This window comes from Trifolium pratense, linkage group LG6, assembly GCF_020283565.1.
Source record: "Trifolium pratense cultivar HEN17-A07 linkage group LG6, ARS_RC_1.1, whole genome shotgun sequence".
NCBI lineage: Eukaryota > Viridiplantae > Streptophyta > Magnoliopsida > Fabales > Fabaceae > Trifolium > Trifolium pratense.
In genome coordinates, this window is record NC_060064.1 from 33,241,618 (window position 1) to 33,261,642 (window position 20,025).

Here is a 20,025-nt window from a genome sequence, read left to right on the forward strand (position 1 = left end):
AAGCTAGAAATCGTAGCTTCTGATTCTAGAATTAATTTTTACACTCAAATTTTTTGTTCAACTCACTTTTTCATGAATATATCCAAACATAAACCACTTCAGCTTAAAATCAATTTTGGCCAGAATCAATTCTGCCAAAATCAATTCTCTCCGCCGCAGAACCAAACACACGCTAAACAATTCACTTCCTAGCTCTCATCATCACTCAAACTAAACAATACTTACTTCCTTCCTTCTCTCACATCATGTCTATTCACTTCTCCACCCACTACCACCTTCCCTCATTCTCTTCTTCTAATTACAATTTCTCTTTTCCATCTAATTTTTCTTCTTCTTCTTCTTCTTCTTCTTATCCTTCTTCTCTCTTCTTTCATCTTTTCTCCAAATCCTCTCTAGGTAAGTGTAATATTCAATTCAATATCCATTAGTTTCTTATATATATGGTGGTGATTGGTGAATAATAAACGTGCATGTTGTGTGTTTCTCTTAATTATAAACCATAAAGAAGTTTTGTCTTTTTATTTATTTATTTATTTATTAATTTTTAAGTTGTATATATTAATTTTTTTTTATTTATTTTATATGGCATGTTAGTTTCTTCATGGGGACATTATTTTATCACTCAATCTTTTTTAATATTTAACCACAAAGTTACATGCTAATTAATTATATAAGAAATTAAAGCTAACATCCAAATTAAATGGAACATAATCAAAGAATTATTCATCATCATCATCATCATATTATTATTATTATTATTATTATTATTATTATTATTATTATTATTATTATTATTATTATTATTATTATTATTATTATTTGTTACTTAACTTCAACCTTACTTCTTGGTAAGTAATAAAAAAATTCTTCCCCTTGCATATTTACATATACATGGCTTCTTTTGTTTTATGTAAAAGAGCAAAATAAACTAATTTATTCTTACAAAAATAGAAAAATTTAATTAAGAACTTAATTATTTACTTAAGAACATAGTCATTTTGGCTCTATGACTTCCAGCTTTCAAGATTTCATTAACACAAGCATGCCACAGTTGTGAGATGCTTACTTGTATTTTGTATTTTCCTTAACCCAAAAAGAAAAGGACATTAAAAGTAAAAAATATTACTTCACTTCCAAAACCAACAAAATTAATGTTATTTTATACTATTATTGTATATAGGTGCTGTGTCCTTTGTGGTTAAAGACAAACAAGAGAAAAGATACAGAGCTATATCCAAATCAAGAATTCAAGGTATATATGTAGTTGAGATTCTTAAACATAACAGATGTAAAATGGTCATTGGTGCCGCTTAAATAATTTAAGGAGTTTAAATCTTAACATTATAATTGTAAAATGATCATTAACACTGCTTGAATTAATATTCACCAATGTTTTTTAAGAAAAAGTTAAATAATTTAATATTTCTTTTTGCAGAATATTCAGAAGTATTTCAAACTAATGTAGCAACTTTAAAGTTGAGTGAGATTAATGTGGAGGATGACATAATCACTGATGAGGAGGAGGAACAAGATATTAGGGTACTTTTAAAATTAAATTAATATTTATTAATATTTTGCTATTCAAAAAAAAAAAATTAATATTTATTTAGAGTTTCTCTGTTTTATTCTTTGTTTTATTCCTTTTTCGATTAGACTTTCTAATATATTCTTTTCTAATGCCTTTTTATTTTGGGTACTACAACAACTCATTAATTAATATTTCGTCTATTTTAAAATATAAGGAAAATTATAACAATAAAAATTGCTGTATTTAATTTAAAATTTAAACTAAATACATTTACTTTTAGTGACTCATTTTTATTTATATTTTGAAATGGAGGGAGTATATTTTTAATTTTGTTTTCATATACTTGGTTACGACAATTCATTAATTAATCTTTTTATTTTTATTAATAAAAAAGGTGGGTTTAGTGAACAAAATCAAATCAATATTGAGTTCATTGGAAGATGGAGAGATAAATATATCTGCTTATGATACTGCTTGGGTTGGTCTTGTTGAAGATGTTAATGTTAGTGGCACACCTCAATTTCCTTCTAGTCTAGAATGGATTGCCAAAAATCAACATCAAGATGGTTCATGGGGCGATCGTCAATTATTTTCGGCTCATGATCGAATCATTAACACATTGGCTTGTGTTATTGCGTTAAGATCATGGAATATGCACCCAGAAAAGTGCGACAAAGGTAATATACATTAGTCTTGTTATCAAAGTTTTAATTGCATTCTTGGTCGCAATTTATACTATAATTGTGGTCAAATGTAGTTTATATTATTTTAATTGTGGTCGCGTAGACATAAAAATGTTGATGTTACGGTTATGGTAATGAACCATTAATTTTGAACACTATGCAATATAATTAGATTTATTTGTTTAACATATGGTATCTTTAAAATTTGTTAAATCAATTTTTAATATTAATATCATATCATATGTGTATTTAGGAATGGCATTTTTTAAAGAAAACCTTGGCAAACTTGAGAATGAGAATGAGGAGCACATGCCAATTGGGTTTGAAGTTGCTTTCCCTTCACTTCTTGAACGAGCTAGAGGATTGAACATTGATGTGCCAAATGATTCTCCTATATTGAAAAACATTTTTGCAAAGAGAGATGAAAAACTCACAAGGTACCTTTTTATATATTTTTTGTGTGAAAACTCACAAGGTACCTTAGTTGTAGTCATAATTATGTTTGGGTCATGCCCATATCTATTTTCAGAATTGATTCTAAAAGTAACCTTATCTTACAATCAGGGAAATCAATTTAAAGTAATTTCTTAGTCCCACAATGATTGATTTATTATATCATTTAAAGTAATTTCATCTTAAAAGTGGATATAAGTGGAGTGTCCGAAACTCAAACCACGACTCCTATATATTTAATGTAATGTCTCTATCAGTTGAGCGAACTCACGCGAACACTCACTATTTTTTTCTAAGTTGTGCAATAATTAACAAGTGTGTGTATAATTATTGTATTGTGTGGGGCTTGATTTTGTGTTATGTTGGGATAGAATACCAAGAGAGATAATGCATAAAGTGCCTACAACTTTGCTACATAGCTTGGAGGGTATGTCAGACTTGGATTGGAAACAACTTCTAAAATTGCAATCTCAAGATGGCTCATTCTTGTTTTCTCCATCTTCCACAGCCTTTGCATTGATGCAAACTAAAGATGAAAATTGCCTCAAATATTTGAACAATGCCGTAAAAAAGTTCAATGGAGGAGGTAAAGTGCTACTACTTATTTGCCTAATGTCACCTTTTCAAATTCATGCATATACCCTTTTTCTCAATGAGGTGTATGTTTCTAATATCTATATAATTTTTTTGAATATTTTTTAGTCCTTAATACTTATACTTACATGTTTCTAATTCTAAAGAGTGACTGAAGACATGCACTTTTGTTGTATGGACCGAAAAGTGGGTATTAGGATTAAAAAAAACAAGTATAAATTTTAAAATAATATATATTTAACACGTAATTTTGATACGCAGATTTGGAGTAAACTACCAAATATTTCCCTGAAATTTCAAAATTCGTCAAATACGCCATCGAAATTTGGAAATAGACAAATACCCCCCTGAAATTATAAAATGTCAATCAAATTACTCCCTGACATGGACTCTGACCGGTAGTGTCAGGGAGCAATTTGATTAACTTTTTATAATTTCATGGAATTTTTTTTTGTTTATTTTCATTTTTTTATAATGATTTTTTTATTTTTATTTTCAGTTCCAAATGTGTATCCAGTTGATTTGTTTGAACATATTTGGGTGGTCGATCGAATTGAACGTCTTGGAATATCACGGTTTTTTCAACAAGAGATTAAAGATTGTATGAGCTATGTTTACAGGTAATTTAATTAACAATGACCCTCAAATTAATACGTTGCAATTAACTTTTTGAACATATTAATTGTGTTCTTAAGCCATGATGATTAGTAATTGTAATTTACAATGTATAAATGATATTGTCAAAAAAATAAATATGAAATTTCAGAAATTGGACTGAAAAGGGAATTTGTTGGGCAAGAAATTCAAATGTTCAAGATATTGATGACACAGCAATGGCTTTCAGATTACTAAGATTACATGGCCATCAAGTTTCAGCTAGTGAGTTTACTACACAATTATATATGTTATTTTTTACTAAATTAAATATATTTTAGTCCCTATAAAATTTACGATTTTTTAACCGTATGAAATTTACGATTTTTTTTTTATAGATGTGTTTAAGCACTTTGAGAGAAATGGTGAATTCTTCTGCTTTGCTGGTCAATGCACACAAGCTGTGACAGGAATGTATAATCTATATAGAGCCACTCAAGTGTTGTTTCCAGGAGAAAAAATTCTTGAACATGCCAAACACTTCTCTTCCAAGTTTTTGAATGAAAAGAGAGAAGCAAATGAACTAATAGATAAATGGATCATAATGAAGAATTTGCCTGAAGAGGTAAGCAATTGATATCATAATGAACCAAAAAATGTATGAAGTTTGGTACTAATGAGAAGGAGTGTGTCCCTTAATTTGTTGGACAGGTGGGTTATGCATTGGACGTGCCATGGTATGCAAACTTGCCTCGTGTGGAAACAAGATTCTACATTGATCAATATGGTGCTGAAAATGATGTTTGGATTGGTAAAACTCTCTATAGGTACTTTTCACTCTTCTCCTTTAAGGCTTTAACTAACATAACATTCATGCATGTATATGTTATTCAAAAAACATTCATAGTTGTAAAAAGTGCAATATCTCATCATTTATCAACAAATGATAACACTCCCAATAACACATGTATATTATTTGTTTGGTAGCCATCGTAAACTCACACACACAGTGGAGAAATTAGGGTTCGAATCCTGGTCATGACATTCAATCTAACGATTTTGATATTTCTATCAATTGAACTAGAATTTATGAACCCCAATAACACATATTTTAACACGCTTTTTTAATATTGGCTTAAATGCAGTTTTACCCCCCCTATTTTGAAAAATGCCGAATTTTACCCCCCCTATTTTAAAATGTGGAATTTTACTCCCCCTATTTTATAATTTGTTGGATTTTGCCCCCCACCAAAATTTTGCACAAAATCTGCTTCTGAGCCTCAAGTTCAAAGCTACGCACAGAACTCAATTTGGATCATTAATTCACCAAACTGGTACCGAAACGACCGCAATCGAGTTAGTTTTCCACAGAATCAAACTCCACTAAATTTGGAGTTACAGAGAGAGATTAATTACTGTTTTAGTGAAGGTCTGTTCAAATTAATTATCGTATGAAACTACTACTGGTATTCTCGTCATTCCTCTCACCCTGTAGCTCATTTTTTAATACTATTTACATGTATGGAAATCTAACGAAATTACCCTTGTTGGCATTTCAATTTCGTTGAATTTGGAGTTACGATGTGTTCGGTAGACGATGTTGAATTTGAAGATCACAAGTAGATTTCTGCAAAATTAGTAATTGGACAGACCTTCACTAAAACGGTAATTAATCTCTCTCTGTAACTCCAAATTTAGTGGGGTTTGATTATGTGGAAAGCTAACTCGATTACGGTCATTTAGGTAGCCATTTGGTGAATTATGGATCCAAATTGAGTTGTATGCGAAGCTTTGAAGTTGTGACTCGAAAGCAGATTTTTTGCAGAATTTTGGGGGCATACCTTCACTAAAACGGTAATTAATCTCTCTTTGTAACTCCAAATTCAGTGGGGTTTGATTATGTGGAAATATAACTCGATTACGGTCATTTCGGTAGCCGTTTTGTGAATTATGGATCCAAATTGAGTTGTATGCGAAGCTTTGAAGTTGTGACTCGAAAGCAAATTTTTTGCAGAATTTTGGGGGACATACCTTCACTAAAACGGTAATTAATCTCTCTTTGTAACTCCAAATTCAGTGGGGTTTGATTATGTGGAAAGATAACTCGATTACGGTCATTTCGGTATCCTTTTGGTAAATTATTGATCAAAATTGAGTTGTGTGCGAAACTTTAAAGTTGTGACTCGAAAGCAGAATTTTAGGGGGGGCAAAATCCAACAAATTATAAAACAGGGGGGGTAAAAGTCCGTGTTTTAAAACAGGGGGGGTAAAATTCCGATTTAATCAAAACAGGGAGGGCAAAACTGCATTTAAGCCTTTAATATTTAAAACAAATGTAGGTCAACAAATTTATATGAAATCCATATAATTTGATGGATTCCAAATAAATTTCAATTGATAAAAAAATAAGTGTTAAAATACATGTGTTAGAAACGGTGTTCCTAACACACCAATGTTTGATAAAAACAATTTAAGTAAAAGCAATTTATTAGCGAAAAAAAAGTAAAAGCATTATATTTTTTTTATTTGTATGAAAATTATTGATTATGTTACTGACAACTACCTCCGATTATTAATATACTCCCTCCGGTCCTTTTTATAAGGAACACTTAGGGCAAAAAAATTGATCCTTTTTATAAGAAACTTTGACCAATTTTCAAATGTTTTAAATGTTCAATTTCACTTATGCCCTTATTTACTATGAGAGAGAATTTAAAAATAAGTAAGTTAGTTGAATAAAGAGTAATTAAATAAGGGTATATATGGAATAAATTAAAATTTATAAGAGTATTAAATGAAAATAACTATGTTAAATGTGCTTCATTGGTCTGTGTGATTTTTTCAAAGTGTTCCTTATAATAAGGACCGGAGGGAGTATATGAGAAGATTTATTTTTTAGATATATTGAATAACTAATGTATTTGATATATATCATAGGTCAGATACATTATTCAATATATCTAAAAATAAATTTTCTATGTATGCTGGAGGGAGTATAGAAGAAGAGAATATCCATTAGGAAGACTCATAAACAAATGAGTAAAATACACACACACAAAAAAAAAAAACAAAGATGCTAACTTTTCAATGTCGTTAATGCTGTTCGTTTTCGAAAATTGCTCTTGACATTTATTAATGTATTCACTTGCACGTAAGAGATGGAATTCTTGTGTTTGAATAAAACAAACATAGGGTAAGACAAAAGAAGAACCTTATTTTGATTTGAGGGACTTAAGGTAAGACAATTGGGTTGGTGGGTTTGACAAATATTTTGATTTATATTTTGAGAGAATCTCAAAGTTATGCGGAAGGAGTTTTTTTTACTCTACATGATTCGGTGCTAAGAAAAGTCTGCATTCATATAATCGGTGTGCTGGGAGCCGTACGATTTTGATCAGAGACTTAGATTTAAATTTAGAAAATTTTAATCTATAAAAATAAAAATAAAGACAACTTGTATTGGGGAGACTGTTTTTAATATATATATATATATATATATATAAATAAAAATAAAAATAAAATTTTTAATTTTTCTAGATTGTTCGATCATGATGACGATTCTGAACACACTAACTATGTGAATGCATATTCATATATAATAAGATATGTGAAGTTCCTCATTTTATTTATTAGAGGTTTTTAATTATCTTTTGCGTGAGATGTATCCCTCTTTATCTATCAGAAGAAAAGATGAAAAAAAAACCCTTAATAAAAATGCATAATAAGACTATGCAGGTTAGATTTTAAAATTTGAATCTGAAATGTCATAGTTGTGTGTGATTTTTAGCGATATATTTGTGTCTTCATTTAAGACAAATAAAAATGGTTTATATCTCATACAATTATATACTTTCTCTTGCATTTTTTTCCTAAATTAAATTACTCTATTTTTTTCTTTAAAGGATGGCATATGTGAACAACAATAATTATCTCGAGCTTGCGAAATTAGACTACAACAATTGTCAAGCACAACATCTAACAGAGTGGAGCATGATTCAAAAGTAAGAAGTTTTAAAATTTAGATTGCGCCTAACTCAACGCTCTTTCTCCGTTGAACTAACTCTCACTATTGCAATGATCACATTTATTAGATGGTACTCGGAATCAAGATTGGAAGAATTTGGGTTAAGCAAAAGGGACCTTTTATTATCATATTTTTTGGCAGCAGCAAGCATATTTGAGCCTGAAAGATCTCATGAGAGATTTGCATGGGCCAAAACCACAGCATTGCTAGGAACAATTACAGCCTATGCTAGTGATGAAGATTTGAGGAAAGATTTTGTGAAAAAATTCAATGACTATATCAACCGGCGAGACAATTCCATTGGCTGGTAAGTTAATTTATAGCGATTTCTTAATATATTAGGTAGGTAATTGTAAAATAATAAACCCTCATCTAATTATTCATTTTTAGATTGACAAATGTTAGTATTACTTTGTTAATAGCAGGAATCGAACACCGACCACCTCCTTCTAAATTCTAATTTATATAAACCAATTATGTCAGTTCGGGTACTAGATACTCTAATTGTAAGGCAAATAAATTAGTTCTAGTTACAAGGACCCAAAAACCTTAATTACTATAAATAAATTTAAATTTTAAAAGACAATTATGTTATTACCAAGGTTGTTTTTGTATTTTCAAAGATAGTACCAAATTTGCTTTCTATACTTTATAACTTTCTTTTTCTAAAAATAGTGAAACATATATGGCTAAATATGTGCTATCATCATTATGCTACATGATAGTGGTTATTGACAGCTTATTGTTTTGTACATTTGAGAGTTTGTATGCCACATATCCCTTTCAATTAAGGTGAACACTTCGGTACACATATTATGTGGATGTGTACCGGTACACGGCTGAGGTGGTTAACAAGTGGCAAATATTTAATGCAGATTTTATTTCTTTATTAAGTTTTCTATATTAAATCCTACTTTTTAATATTTGCAAATGTATCCTTTACATAAATGTAATCATTAATCATAATCATGTCCCACAATAAATCAAAGTATGCATCAAATCTTTCGACTTAAATTTTCAAAAAAAATTTAAGCAAATATTTTCTTTTTACAAGATTCAAATATTATAATATTATTATATATCCTGTAAAATATATGATTTTTTATTATTTAACAACATCTGGTATTTTCTTTAAAAAAACATCGGATAAATTTATATTATTTTTGCATCCAACGAATATTTTAATATTTCAATATTATTTATATTTCCATTTTTTTAATATCATTAGTTTGTAATGTTTAATATTTATTTACCTTTGAACCATTAATAGATATAACTATATATTATTTTATGTAAAAAAAAAACTTATAATTCTTAGTGTGTGTATATATATATATTGACTCCAGGAGTAAGTCTCCATTGATTTATTTAATAACTCGATATCGGCATTATATTTCTTCAATCCAACAGTTGAATTCAAATATCTCATTGAGTAGATCAACTCCACAATTTTTTTTTAAAATTCAAAATCGTTTGATACTTTTTTTGACAACTTCAATTGAACGTACGATAAACTTTTAAAAAAAACCGTTGAATTTCAATGGTCTGAATACATAACTACATATTTTGAATTTTTATAAAAATTTGTCGAGTTGATCTACTCAATAAGATCTTTGAATTCAACGGTTAGATTGAAGAAATATAATGGCGATATCGAGTTATTAAAGTGAGTTAAATACAACTAAATTAAATTTTTCGTATACATAAAAAAATTGTGTTTTCATCTCTTCAAACTGTTTATGCATGCAGATAGAGTCATGGTGTTAAGTTGACGTGTATTTTATGATAATTTTGCAAATATGTATAGAGCATTATAAAAAGTTTGTCCAAAAATAAAGAGCACGATATTTGATTTTTAGGTCAAATGATTTTTTAGACAAAAGGAAAAATATATTAAGTAAAAATAAAAAATACAGAGACCGGAGGACATTAAACCTAGCCTGGCTAAAACCTAAACGGGAATACAACGTGATCAAACAAACAAGGTAGAAAAACCCTAATCAATCTAGCAATACAAACAAATAAGATTTTATGAAATATTATATAAGTTTTTCAAGGTAGTTTATGAGAAATCAGCTTATAAAGATACAATTCTTGTTGGTGAAAACTTATCAAAATAACATAAATTTTATTTATTTGAATAAGTTATTTTCATAAACTAAAAAATAAGCTAAATTCAATCGGGCCCATAATAACAAATAGGTTCAATTAACAAGATGATTATTTGTCTTGTTGGTAAGTTGTATGTGTTGTTAACGTATAGTCTGAGTTCAAATTCTAATCCATCATGAGCCAAATTTTATTTTACTATTTTTTTGGAAAAAAAAAATTGTCTACAAAATTATGATCGTTTGGTCTAGTGGTGAGGAGTTTGGGTTGTACATTTGAGGTCATAGTTCGCTTTTCAGCTCAATTGTAAACAAAAAAAAAAAGTAGTAGCTTTTACAAAAAAATAGGTTTGTTTGTATTAACTTATTTTTAAGCTTATAAAAAATGACTTATGCAAATAAATAATTGTTAAATCTCAACTAACTGAACTAACAATACTTAAAAATTCACCATGGACCAAATTTTATTTTGCTTTTTATTTTTTAGCTTATAAAAAACATTTTATACAAATAATAAACTTTTATATTAGTTTATTAGTTGCTCCAAAAAAATATTAATTTATAACTTCTACCTAGCGAAAATTGTATTTTCATAAGCTATTGTTTTCATAAATTATTTTGACAAGCTTATGAATAATACATAAGAGATTATTTATTTGTCTAAGCTTAAAACTAAGTCAATTCAACTGCGCATAAATTTTATTCTTATTAAATCATATTTAACCCTATTAACCTACTAATTTCAAAAATCATAACTCTCAACTAATTAGATTAGCTATGACTCAAGAAACCTAGTTCATATGAAATAAGTCTCAACTAATTTTCTCAATTTTGACCATGGGAATCAATCCATCTCATTCAGTTTGTTCAACTTGACCTGATTAGAATAATAAATACTTAAGAAGTTGAATTTCAACAATCTAACGGTTCAATATCATATTGTTAGACTAGTAACTAATGCTCAAGAAACCTAGTTATTATGGAAGGATTGCTAAGTCACATCCACCTAGCTAGATTGAAAGGGACTAAGGAGATCATGTATTCTCAATCTGACTATTCAACTTGACCAAATTGGAATGAGAAACACTTAAGAATTCAAATTTTGACAATCAACAAATAGTTAAACCTCAACTAGTTAGATTAACTATGACTTAAGAAACCTAGTTTATATGAAATGATTGTTAAGTCTCAACTAATAATGTCGAATGTGACTCAAGAAATAAAAATTTATAGATCAAACACTTCAACTTGAAACATAGTTCATATGTAAACTTAGCTAATTATACTTACTTTCATTAATGAATTCAAATTTTCTCAATCAAGTCGTTCAATATCACCTAATTGGACTAACAATAACTTATGAATTTAAATTTCGACAATCAAGCATGTCTAGAACAATATTTACAAAACTTTAGTATTTTCCAAAATGAGATGAATAAAATATGAATTTTCTAGATCAAAATATCAAGATAATAGTAACGAATGTTCTGACCTAAAAATCAAATTTTGAGATCCTTATTTTTTGACAAACTTTTTATAACGCTCTATACATATTTGCAAAATCATCATAAATACACATCAACTTAACAACATGACTAAAATTGCATGCGAAAAATTAAATTTAGTAATTTTGCAGAGGCAAAAAACTTATTTAACCCTATCAAATATTACCAATCACTTAAAATTAACAGACTTACAATAAAATATTTAAACATATTAAAAATTATAAGTTTTTTTAACAAGAAAATAATTGTAATTAATAATTATATGTATTAATTGTTAAACGGTAAATAAATATTAAACTTTATACACTACTAATATTAAAAAAATTGAAAGGAAATAATAATAAAAAAAAAGTTATTAAAATCATACGTGTTTTTTAAAGAAAAAATATCAAATGTTGTTAAAAATACTAAAATCATATTATTTTATAGGATATTAAATAATATTTTTTTAAAGGGAAATTAAATAATATTAAAATATTTGAATCTTGTTAAAAAAAATGAAAATCTAGATCGAAAGATTTGATGCATGCTTTGATTTATTGTGGGACATAATTAGTGATTACATTTATGTGAAGGATGAATTTGCAAATATTAAAAAATAAGATTTAATATAGAAAGCTTAATAAAGAAACAAAATCTGCATTAAATATTTGCCACTTGTTAACCACCTCAGCGATGTACCGATACACATCCACATAATATGTGTACCGAAGAATTCACCTTCAATTAATGCCAAAGTTTTGCCCATGGTGACTAACAATTTATTTTTTTGCTTTTAGAGATTCACAATTATTTTCTAGAGTAGGCACCAAATTTCCTTGTCCACCTAAAGTGGATTGCAATCTTTTGTCAACAATTATTATATAAAGAATTTAATACATCCATGAATTAAATGGAAATAATATTAATACCATCTATTTTTAAATTATTATGTAGTTTAGACTATAGTAACCCAAAAAAAAAAAAAAAGACTATAGAGAAATTGAATAGTATCATTTTATGTGTAGGAGGTTGAACAGGAACAAAACAGGACATGATCTTGCTGAGACACTTGTTGCAACTATAGATCAAATATCATGGGACATACTTTTGTCTTGTGGTCATGAAATTGGATATGATATGCATCAATGTGTGAGTCTTCCAATCCTCAATCCTTTCTATATTCATATGAATTTGGATGATTCCTTATTATTGCCAAAGGAGCTATTTAATCTATTGAACTAGTTTTTTGGGTCGAGTTCTCTTCATGTGTTTAAGTCCAAATAATTGAGAGTTGGGCCACAGAAAAAGCTGTCTATCGGTTGGGTTAAGGTGCTACACCAAATATTAATAGGTGAGTGAAGTCACCGATGAGGAAAGAACTACCATCGGGTCAGTGTCGTTAGTGTGAAAGTCGTCGTGAACGTCAGCTCTTAAAAGGCGTGACAATATTAGAAGTCTCACATCGAGTATATCAAAGTTCTCAATGTAGTATTTAAGACATAGACTCTATCACCTATTAGACTAATCTTTAGGATTGAACTCTCCTCGTATAAAAGAAAACTCTTGTATTGACAATTTTAGCGCAAATTACAAATCCAAAACAACATGTCACAAACAATGAAACTTTGAGATCACATATCTAAAAATAGTGACACTACTATTTGATCTGATTAACATAGTATTTTCACCACAATAGAATAATAACTTAAAATAGTGTAAAACTATATGATGCATAAATTCTTCTTAACTAAAAATAAATACAACTCATTTGTATTTTTTGTTAATGTAAATTCTTTTTTACACTATCAATCCAACATTACTATTAGATCATTGAAAACTTCTGACTTTAGTTATAAATATTTTTAGAATCATACATATAAATAGTTAATTGTAATTGATTGACAAGGTAAAATTTTGTACACCAATAATAGTGTATGAAAATTAATCTTATTTTTTAACATGATTTTATTTTTCCTATTGCTCCACCAATGTGGAATTGGCCCCAGGCCAACTTGAAAAAAAATAAATCAGGGCTACAAAAAATAGAGAATCAAGTATCAATAGATGAATACAACCACCAAACCAAAGTATTGGCTCAAATGTGTTATGCATTTTGACTTTTTCTTTGTATTATTGTAGTGGAAAAAGTGGCTTTCAAGCTGGCAAAGTGAAGGTGACAAATGTGAAGGAGAAGCAGAACTTTTAGTACAAATAATAAACCTAAGTGCTGGTCATTGGATTTCTGAGGATCAAATATTTAATCCACAATACAAGCATCTTCTTCAACTCACTAACACAATTTGCCATAAGCTTCGTTGCTATCAAAAGGACAAGGTTAGTGACAATACAAACATTTTATAAGATTCAAATTCTCCACGATTACGAAATTACACATTTGACACAATCATACGATCTAAATCATCAAACTAAAATAAGAAGACACGTGTTCTCACTCTCATAAATTAAGTTAAAAATATAATGTTGAAACGTGAATTGTCTTATCTTAATTGGATATTTTAGATAATCGCAACATAAATGTAGATAATCTACTCTATTGTTGTGCAAGTATAAGGTGAGTTAAGCTCACATTGCTTAAAAAAGTGGAGGTTAAACACTTTATAAACGAGAAGACTCATAAAACCTAATGTTATAAGGTTTTGGGTTAAAGTGTAGTACTCTCATCTCACTTGTATAGTTGTGCTGAACCCATTGTGGATGATCCCTTGCTCCCTCGTGACCCAACAATGGTATCAGAGCCAATAGTTCGACAAGCAGTGTGAGGTGAGTTAATATCACATTGCTTATAAAAGTGGAAGTTGAATATTTTATAAGTGGGAGGACCCAGAGCCCAATATGAATGTCCCTCGACTGCCCCCGCATGACCCAACATCTATTTGTTACTAATTTTTTGGTTGGTTTAATCTACTTGATTTTTTTCTTTTTCTTTTTTATTTATTTATTGTCTAAGCAACATTTTGTATATGAAGTATAAGTTTAGTGGTAGGATCTTAAAATTTCAACCTTAAGAAACTGAGTTCGAATCCCCACTAAAAAAATTGTAAAATAGTCATCAATGTATCTTTTGTTTATGAGATGTTAGTTTAATGATTAGAGTTTGACTTTGTAAAATTCAAATCCTATATGAAAGAGTTATAAGATATTTATTAGTGTCAATGTTATTAATAAAAATTGAAATTGCTCTTCTCTAAAAAAATTATTTAAAAATCTACTTTGATTTCTTATTTGAATTTTCTTTGAATAAAATTACCAGGAACTTAAGACAAGCAGCTGCAATATGCATGAAAACATGACTACACAAGAAGCAGAGTCAAAAATGCAAGAACTTGTACAATTGGTGTTCCAAGAATCTCCTAATGACATTGATTTCATTATCAAGAATACTTTTTTAACAATTGCAAAGAGTTTTTACTATGCAGCTTTCTGTGATTCAAGGACCATCAACTTTCATATTGCAAAAGTTCTCTTTGATAAAGTTGTTTAATCAAATTTAATGCCTTCAATAGGTATTAGATTTCATCATTATTGTACATATATAATTTAATCTGATATTACATAATTGCCTCTGATGTGGTATTTAAAGAAGAGGAAAATATCAATTATTGTAATTCAAATGTGTAAATAATTTTATATGTCAATTAATTCACCAAAAAAATGTATACAAATGTCAGTTTTTTTTAATAAAAAATGAGTGCTTACTTGTGCAACTTAATTTGGTTTTATTGTGAATGTGCAATTCATCAATTTCTTTTTCTACAATGTACTTTTGTCGGAAGAATCTCATTAACGGGGCCGTATTTGAGGGATTGTAAAGAGGGCGACCGTCTTAAGTCCTTAAAAATAAGTCTAAAATTTGGGCCCAAAACAATTTTTTTAGGGGACTAATAGGCCCAACAAAAAATATATGCGAAATTCTTAGTTTTGTATGTGGCTTCTTATTCTCTCTCGGTGAACATATGATTGTATTAAGTATCAATTATGAATTTTGATGAATTGAAACAATGATACGTAAGTATCAATGATCAAATTCCCTATGCGTATGTATCTCTTACTCATATCAAATTCTCTATCAAACCGCATTTGTACTACTTTTCATCAATTTTTCTCTTCTCGCAATCTCGTTACATATCAACACAGACTCATCGTCTTCGTCTATCTTTCTCTCTACAAGTCTGCAACTCATCAGTCATCCCTATTTTTCTCTTATTAGTGACTTTGCACGATTGCATTTAGAAATGGTGGTAGGAATTGTCTTGTAAGAATATTTTGATATTAAATAAAAAATTTAATGTTTTTTGAGAATTCAATTTTTTATACTATAATTATTAATGGGTAAATAGTGTCATACCCCCCTACAAAATAGGCGAGTTTTGCGTTACCCCCCTGCAAAATATTTTTTTGAGATTACCCCCCTGCAATGTCAAGATTCCTTGCGTTACCCCCTGGCTCAACAAGTGGACATATGACATGGACGAATCTTGACGTGGCATGACACGTGGAAATTAATTTATTTTTTATTTATTTTTAATTGCCAACTCAGTAATTATTTATTTTTTAATTAAAAAAAAATGAAAAAAACTTTTTTTTTTAAATAAATCTTTTTTTTTTTAAAGAAACTTTTTTTTTAAAGAAATCTTTTTTTTTTAAAGAAACTTTTTTTTAAAGAAAAAACTTTTTTTTAAAGAAATTTTTTTATTTAAAGAAACTTTTTTTTTCATTCCGTTCATATGCAGCGATTGTTCTTCGTTTTCAATTTCAATTTGGGGGTTAAGGCAAAGCGATTGTTCTTGCGTTACTATGTGATTGCAGTTTTTTTTTTTTGGTTACTCTATTATTATTAGTTATTATTATTATTATTGTTATTATTAGTTTTTTGGTTACTATTATTATTATTAGTTTTTTTGTTACTATTATTATTATTAGTTTTTTTTTCATCTTCGTTTTTTTTTGTTACTCTATTATTAGTTATTATATATATATAAGAATTTTTTTATATATATATAATAACAACTTTTAGTAAAAAAAAAAAAAAACTTTCTTTTAAGTAAGTTCATAAAAATATAACAACTTTTAAGTTTTTTTTTCATTTTTTTAATTAAAAACCCACATTAATTAAGGAGTTGGCAATTAAAAATAAATAAAAAATAAATTAATTTCCATGTGTCATGCCACGTCAAGATTCTTCCATGTCATATGCTCACTTGTTGAGCCAGGGGGGTAACGCAAAGAATCTTGACATTGCAGGGGGGTAATCTCAAAAAAATATTTTGCAGGGGGGTATAACACTATTTACCCATTATTAATTAGGGCCCAAATTACAAATTCGCCCTTAGGCCACCAGAATCTTAGAAACCGCCCTGCTCATTAATTATCCTTTTTTATACTTAACCTATTGTTGATGTTTTATCTTTGTTACACAGTGGCTGAAAATTATAATCTAATGAACAAAATAAATCCTAAATTTGAACATCTCAATTTTGTCCCACTTTTATTTCATTATTATATATTTTCCATTTTAGAAATGAAAACTATAAGTAATGGTCAATGTTTGGGCCAATTTAACCCCAGTTACATAACGAACCTCTACAAATGAACTAATTTAGGCCCAATACAACAGAAAATATAGGAAATTGCTCTTCTCCCCCCCCCCCCCTCCCCCCCCTCACATACATCACTCGCAACTCTCCCAAATTTCTAAAAATGCCCTCTTGATATCATCATTGCAAATTGAGCTGGGATTTATGTACAACTTGTTGATATCTACTTAACTAGCAATGTATCTTTCGGTAAGTATTAGCGTATAAGATGTAGTTTGTCTTATATAATGATAACTAGTATGATACCTACCTGAAGATATAATTCAATATGTATTTGTATATATATATATAAGACAAAACACATATTTTTTACATTTCTACTTCAACACTCAACCTCCAAAAAAAATTCAAACATTAACCTTTTTACATAAAATTTTGTGTTTCTTTACGCAATCCTATGTATACTTCAAACCATCCTCATTTTTGTCTGCTTTTTTCAAAACGGTACTACTCGTACCGAAAAGTATCTTCGATAGGACTGATTTTTAACACCTACCAAAATAGTAATAAATGTTATTTTTTTCATATTCTAATGCAAATTTGTGATATTAATATTAATAAGAGATATATTTTTTAAAAAAGTAATAAATGCCTCTAAAAATATGTAAATAGTTTTTCTATTTAGAGACAAACTTTTTGTATAAAAAGATCTTATAATTAGAAACGGAGAGAGTAATTAATTCCACATATCTACCGAGTTTCAGTTTTGTGTTTTCATATTACTGAGCATTATGAACTAAGAAAATATCAACAACTAGGCTTCATTTTAGAGAAATCAACAACCTACTATCTAATTACTACAAATTTATTTAGATAAAAATATAATGTTACAATAAATTTTGCTTAGCATACATATTATAAAGTTAAAAAATTGAATGAAACATGCATTTAGCAGCAGCAATTTTGTGTGAATTCTACATGAGTTCATCTTTCTTCTAAGCATCAATTTTGTTTTTGTTACAAGCCATTTTGAGGTTGGTTAGTTCATTAGAAAACTCTATTGCTTTGTTTTCTGATCCAAGTTTCAACTTCAAGCATTCAGGTATTCCATTGAATGCATACAGAGAAGCTGAAATTTTCCTCTCATATTTCATTCTCTTCATAGCATTTCTTAGCATTGAAGACTCATCATCATCATTGATCTCTAACTCCACATGCTCCTCAATATCAAAAGGACAATAATAGTTCATTGCAACATCATTAACATTGTCAAGGAATTGAAAATTTTGTTGGAAACTCAAATCAATGTTTTCTTCAATGTCTTCCTCTTTTTCATCACTTGATGTAGTTTGTGTCATCACATAGCTTAAATTACATTCTATGTTCATTTCCTTTTCCTTGCAAATTGATTCAACTTTTTCAGTTAAACATGATTCAAAACCACTGGTAATGTCATCAATTTGTGCACTAGTACTACTATTACAAAATTCAATGTTGTTACTTGTGCTATAATCTTCTTCAAGACCATCAAAGAAATCTATAAATTGTTCATTTGTTATATTTGTTGATTCATTTACATATACATCTCCTTGTTGCTTTTGTTTGTTGTTCATATAATAAGAGTTGGAAGAAGAAGAAATGGTTTTAAATTGCGGTCCGAAACTGCAATTGTAACCATAATATAAAGGATTTTGAGGTCTATGCGGCATTGCAATTGCAACCGCATTGGCCTCATTTTCCTGCATTTTACCGTAATATAAAGGATTTTGAGGTCTCTGCAACGACATTGCAACTTCACTTTCGACAGCATCGGCCTCATTTTCCCACATTTTATCCCAAATAAAAGGTTCGTACCGGCCACAATATAAAGAATTTTTAGGCCTCAGCAATGGCATCACAACTGTATCGGCAGCATTTTCCTGCATTTTACCACAATATAAAGATTCACAGTTGCGACCGCAATCACAAGGATAAGTCCTTGCTTTAAGTCTTTGAAGGAGGAGATTGATGATTTTTGAAGGAAGAACATGAGTACTAGAGGAAGATTTAGAAGAAGGTAAGAAATTAGTTCGAGTATTGGAACCACGAAGTATACATGCAGCTTCATCATAAGCTCTTGCAGCTTTTTCAGCTGTATCATATGTTCCTAACCAAACTCTTATCTTTTGAATGGTATCTTTTATCTCAGCTACCCATCTTCCTGATGGTCTTTGTCTAACACCAACAAATCTCTTTCTGTTTTTAGTTCCTTGTGAACTAGATTGAGTAGATTCCTTCATTACTTCATTCCACTCTTTGATTGTTTCATAAGGACTAATGTCTTCAACTAGTGTTTCAGAAACTTTTCTCTTCCTTGACATAATTTTTCTTTAGTGTTACAATGTTTGGCTGTTTAAGGTTTATTTTAGTGTTTGTTTGATGGTATTGAAGCTTTGTTGTTATAGCTTTCTTTGTGTTAGTTTGGACTTATATAAGGAAGAGGAGTAGTGACTAGTGACTAGTGACTAGTGAATGAATCTTTGAAACATGGCTTCATTCATTTATGTACGGCCGACACTTTAAGTTGAAGGTGTGTACGAGTGTCTGATTGGTACCGGTATTTGACACTCGTACAATACCAACAAATGTGAATGTTTTGAAAACATAACATGGAAAGACCTCTAAATCAGGTTCAACTGTCTTAAACCGCTTGAATTAGGACAAGACCATGATCGATCGGCCAAAATAAATAATTGAACCATAATATAGGTCGGTTCAAGGTTCAACCAATTGAATCATCTTATTTGATTCGATTTTTAAAAACACTACATTCTCGCTTCTATTTTCTTAAATTATCGGTATGTTACATGTCAGGATCGTGTTTGATGTCTGTTTTACAACTTCATAGACATTTAAAGTTGAATAGGTCACACAATCACAATGATTAGCTTCATTTATTTGTTTTTTTATAGTAATTTATAGGTGTCATGGTGAATTAACATTTGGTGGATTCTTGTTTT

General features: G+C 29.0%; 2 protein-coding genes across 2 annotated transcripts; one reads left to right on the forward strand and one right to left on the reverse strand.

Annotated features, from left to right (window-relative positions):
* The first annotated feature begins 240 nt into the window (after positions 1 to 240).
* On the forward strand, positions 241 to 15,201 carry LOC123892879 (ent-copalyl diphosphate synthase, chloroplastic-like). Its single transcript, XM_045942759.1, has 15 exons — positions 241 to 396; positions 1,181 to 1,252; positions 1,436 to 1,539; positions 1,923 to 2,205; positions 2,465 to 2,648; positions 3,036 to 3,250; positions 3,758 to 3,878; positions 4,025 to 4,137; positions 4,251 to 4,477; positions 4,564 to 4,679; positions 7,755 to 7,853; positions 7,944 to 8,183; positions 12,497 to 12,620; positions 13,611 to 13,805; positions 14,743 to 15,201. The coding sequence occupies exons 1-15, from the start codon at positions 246 to 248 to the stop codon at positions 14,971 to 14,973; spliced, it is 2,475 nt and encodes an 824-aa protein (XP_045798715.1). The 5' UTR covers positions 241 to 245; the 3' UTR covers positions 14,974 to 15,201.
* Positions 15,202 to 18,021: 2,820 nt separating this feature from the next.
* Positions 18,022 to 19,386, reverse strand: LOC123892131. Its single transcript, XM_045941962.1, has one exon. It carries the CDS (start codon positions 19,384 to 19,386, stop codon positions 18,022 to 18,024), a length of 1,365 nt encoding a protein of 454 aa, XP_045797918.1.
* Between the last annotated feature and the right edge of the window lie 639 nt (positions 19,387 to 20,025).

What these genes read in the sequence shown, in the direction of transcription:
- LOC123892131 (XM_045941962.1), bottom strand. Translation starts at nt 19,386, where the DNA reads ATGTCAAGGAAGAGAAAAGTTTCTGAAACACTAGTTGAAGACATTAGT.
- LOC123892879 (XM_045942759.1), top strand. Translation starts at nt 246, where the DNA reads ATGTCTATTCACTTCTCCACCCACTACCACCTTCCCTCATTCTCTTCT. An exon ending in CCCAGAAAAGTGCGACAAAG is followed by an intron (nt 2,206 to 2,464) that starts GTAATATACATT and finishes ATGTGTATTTAG; the next exon opens with GAATGGCATTTTTTAAAGAA. An exon ending in ATTGGTAAAACTCTCTATAG is followed by an intron (nt 4,680 to 7,754) that starts GTACTTTTCACT and finishes TTTTCTTTAAAG; the next exon opens with GATGGCATATGTGAACAACA.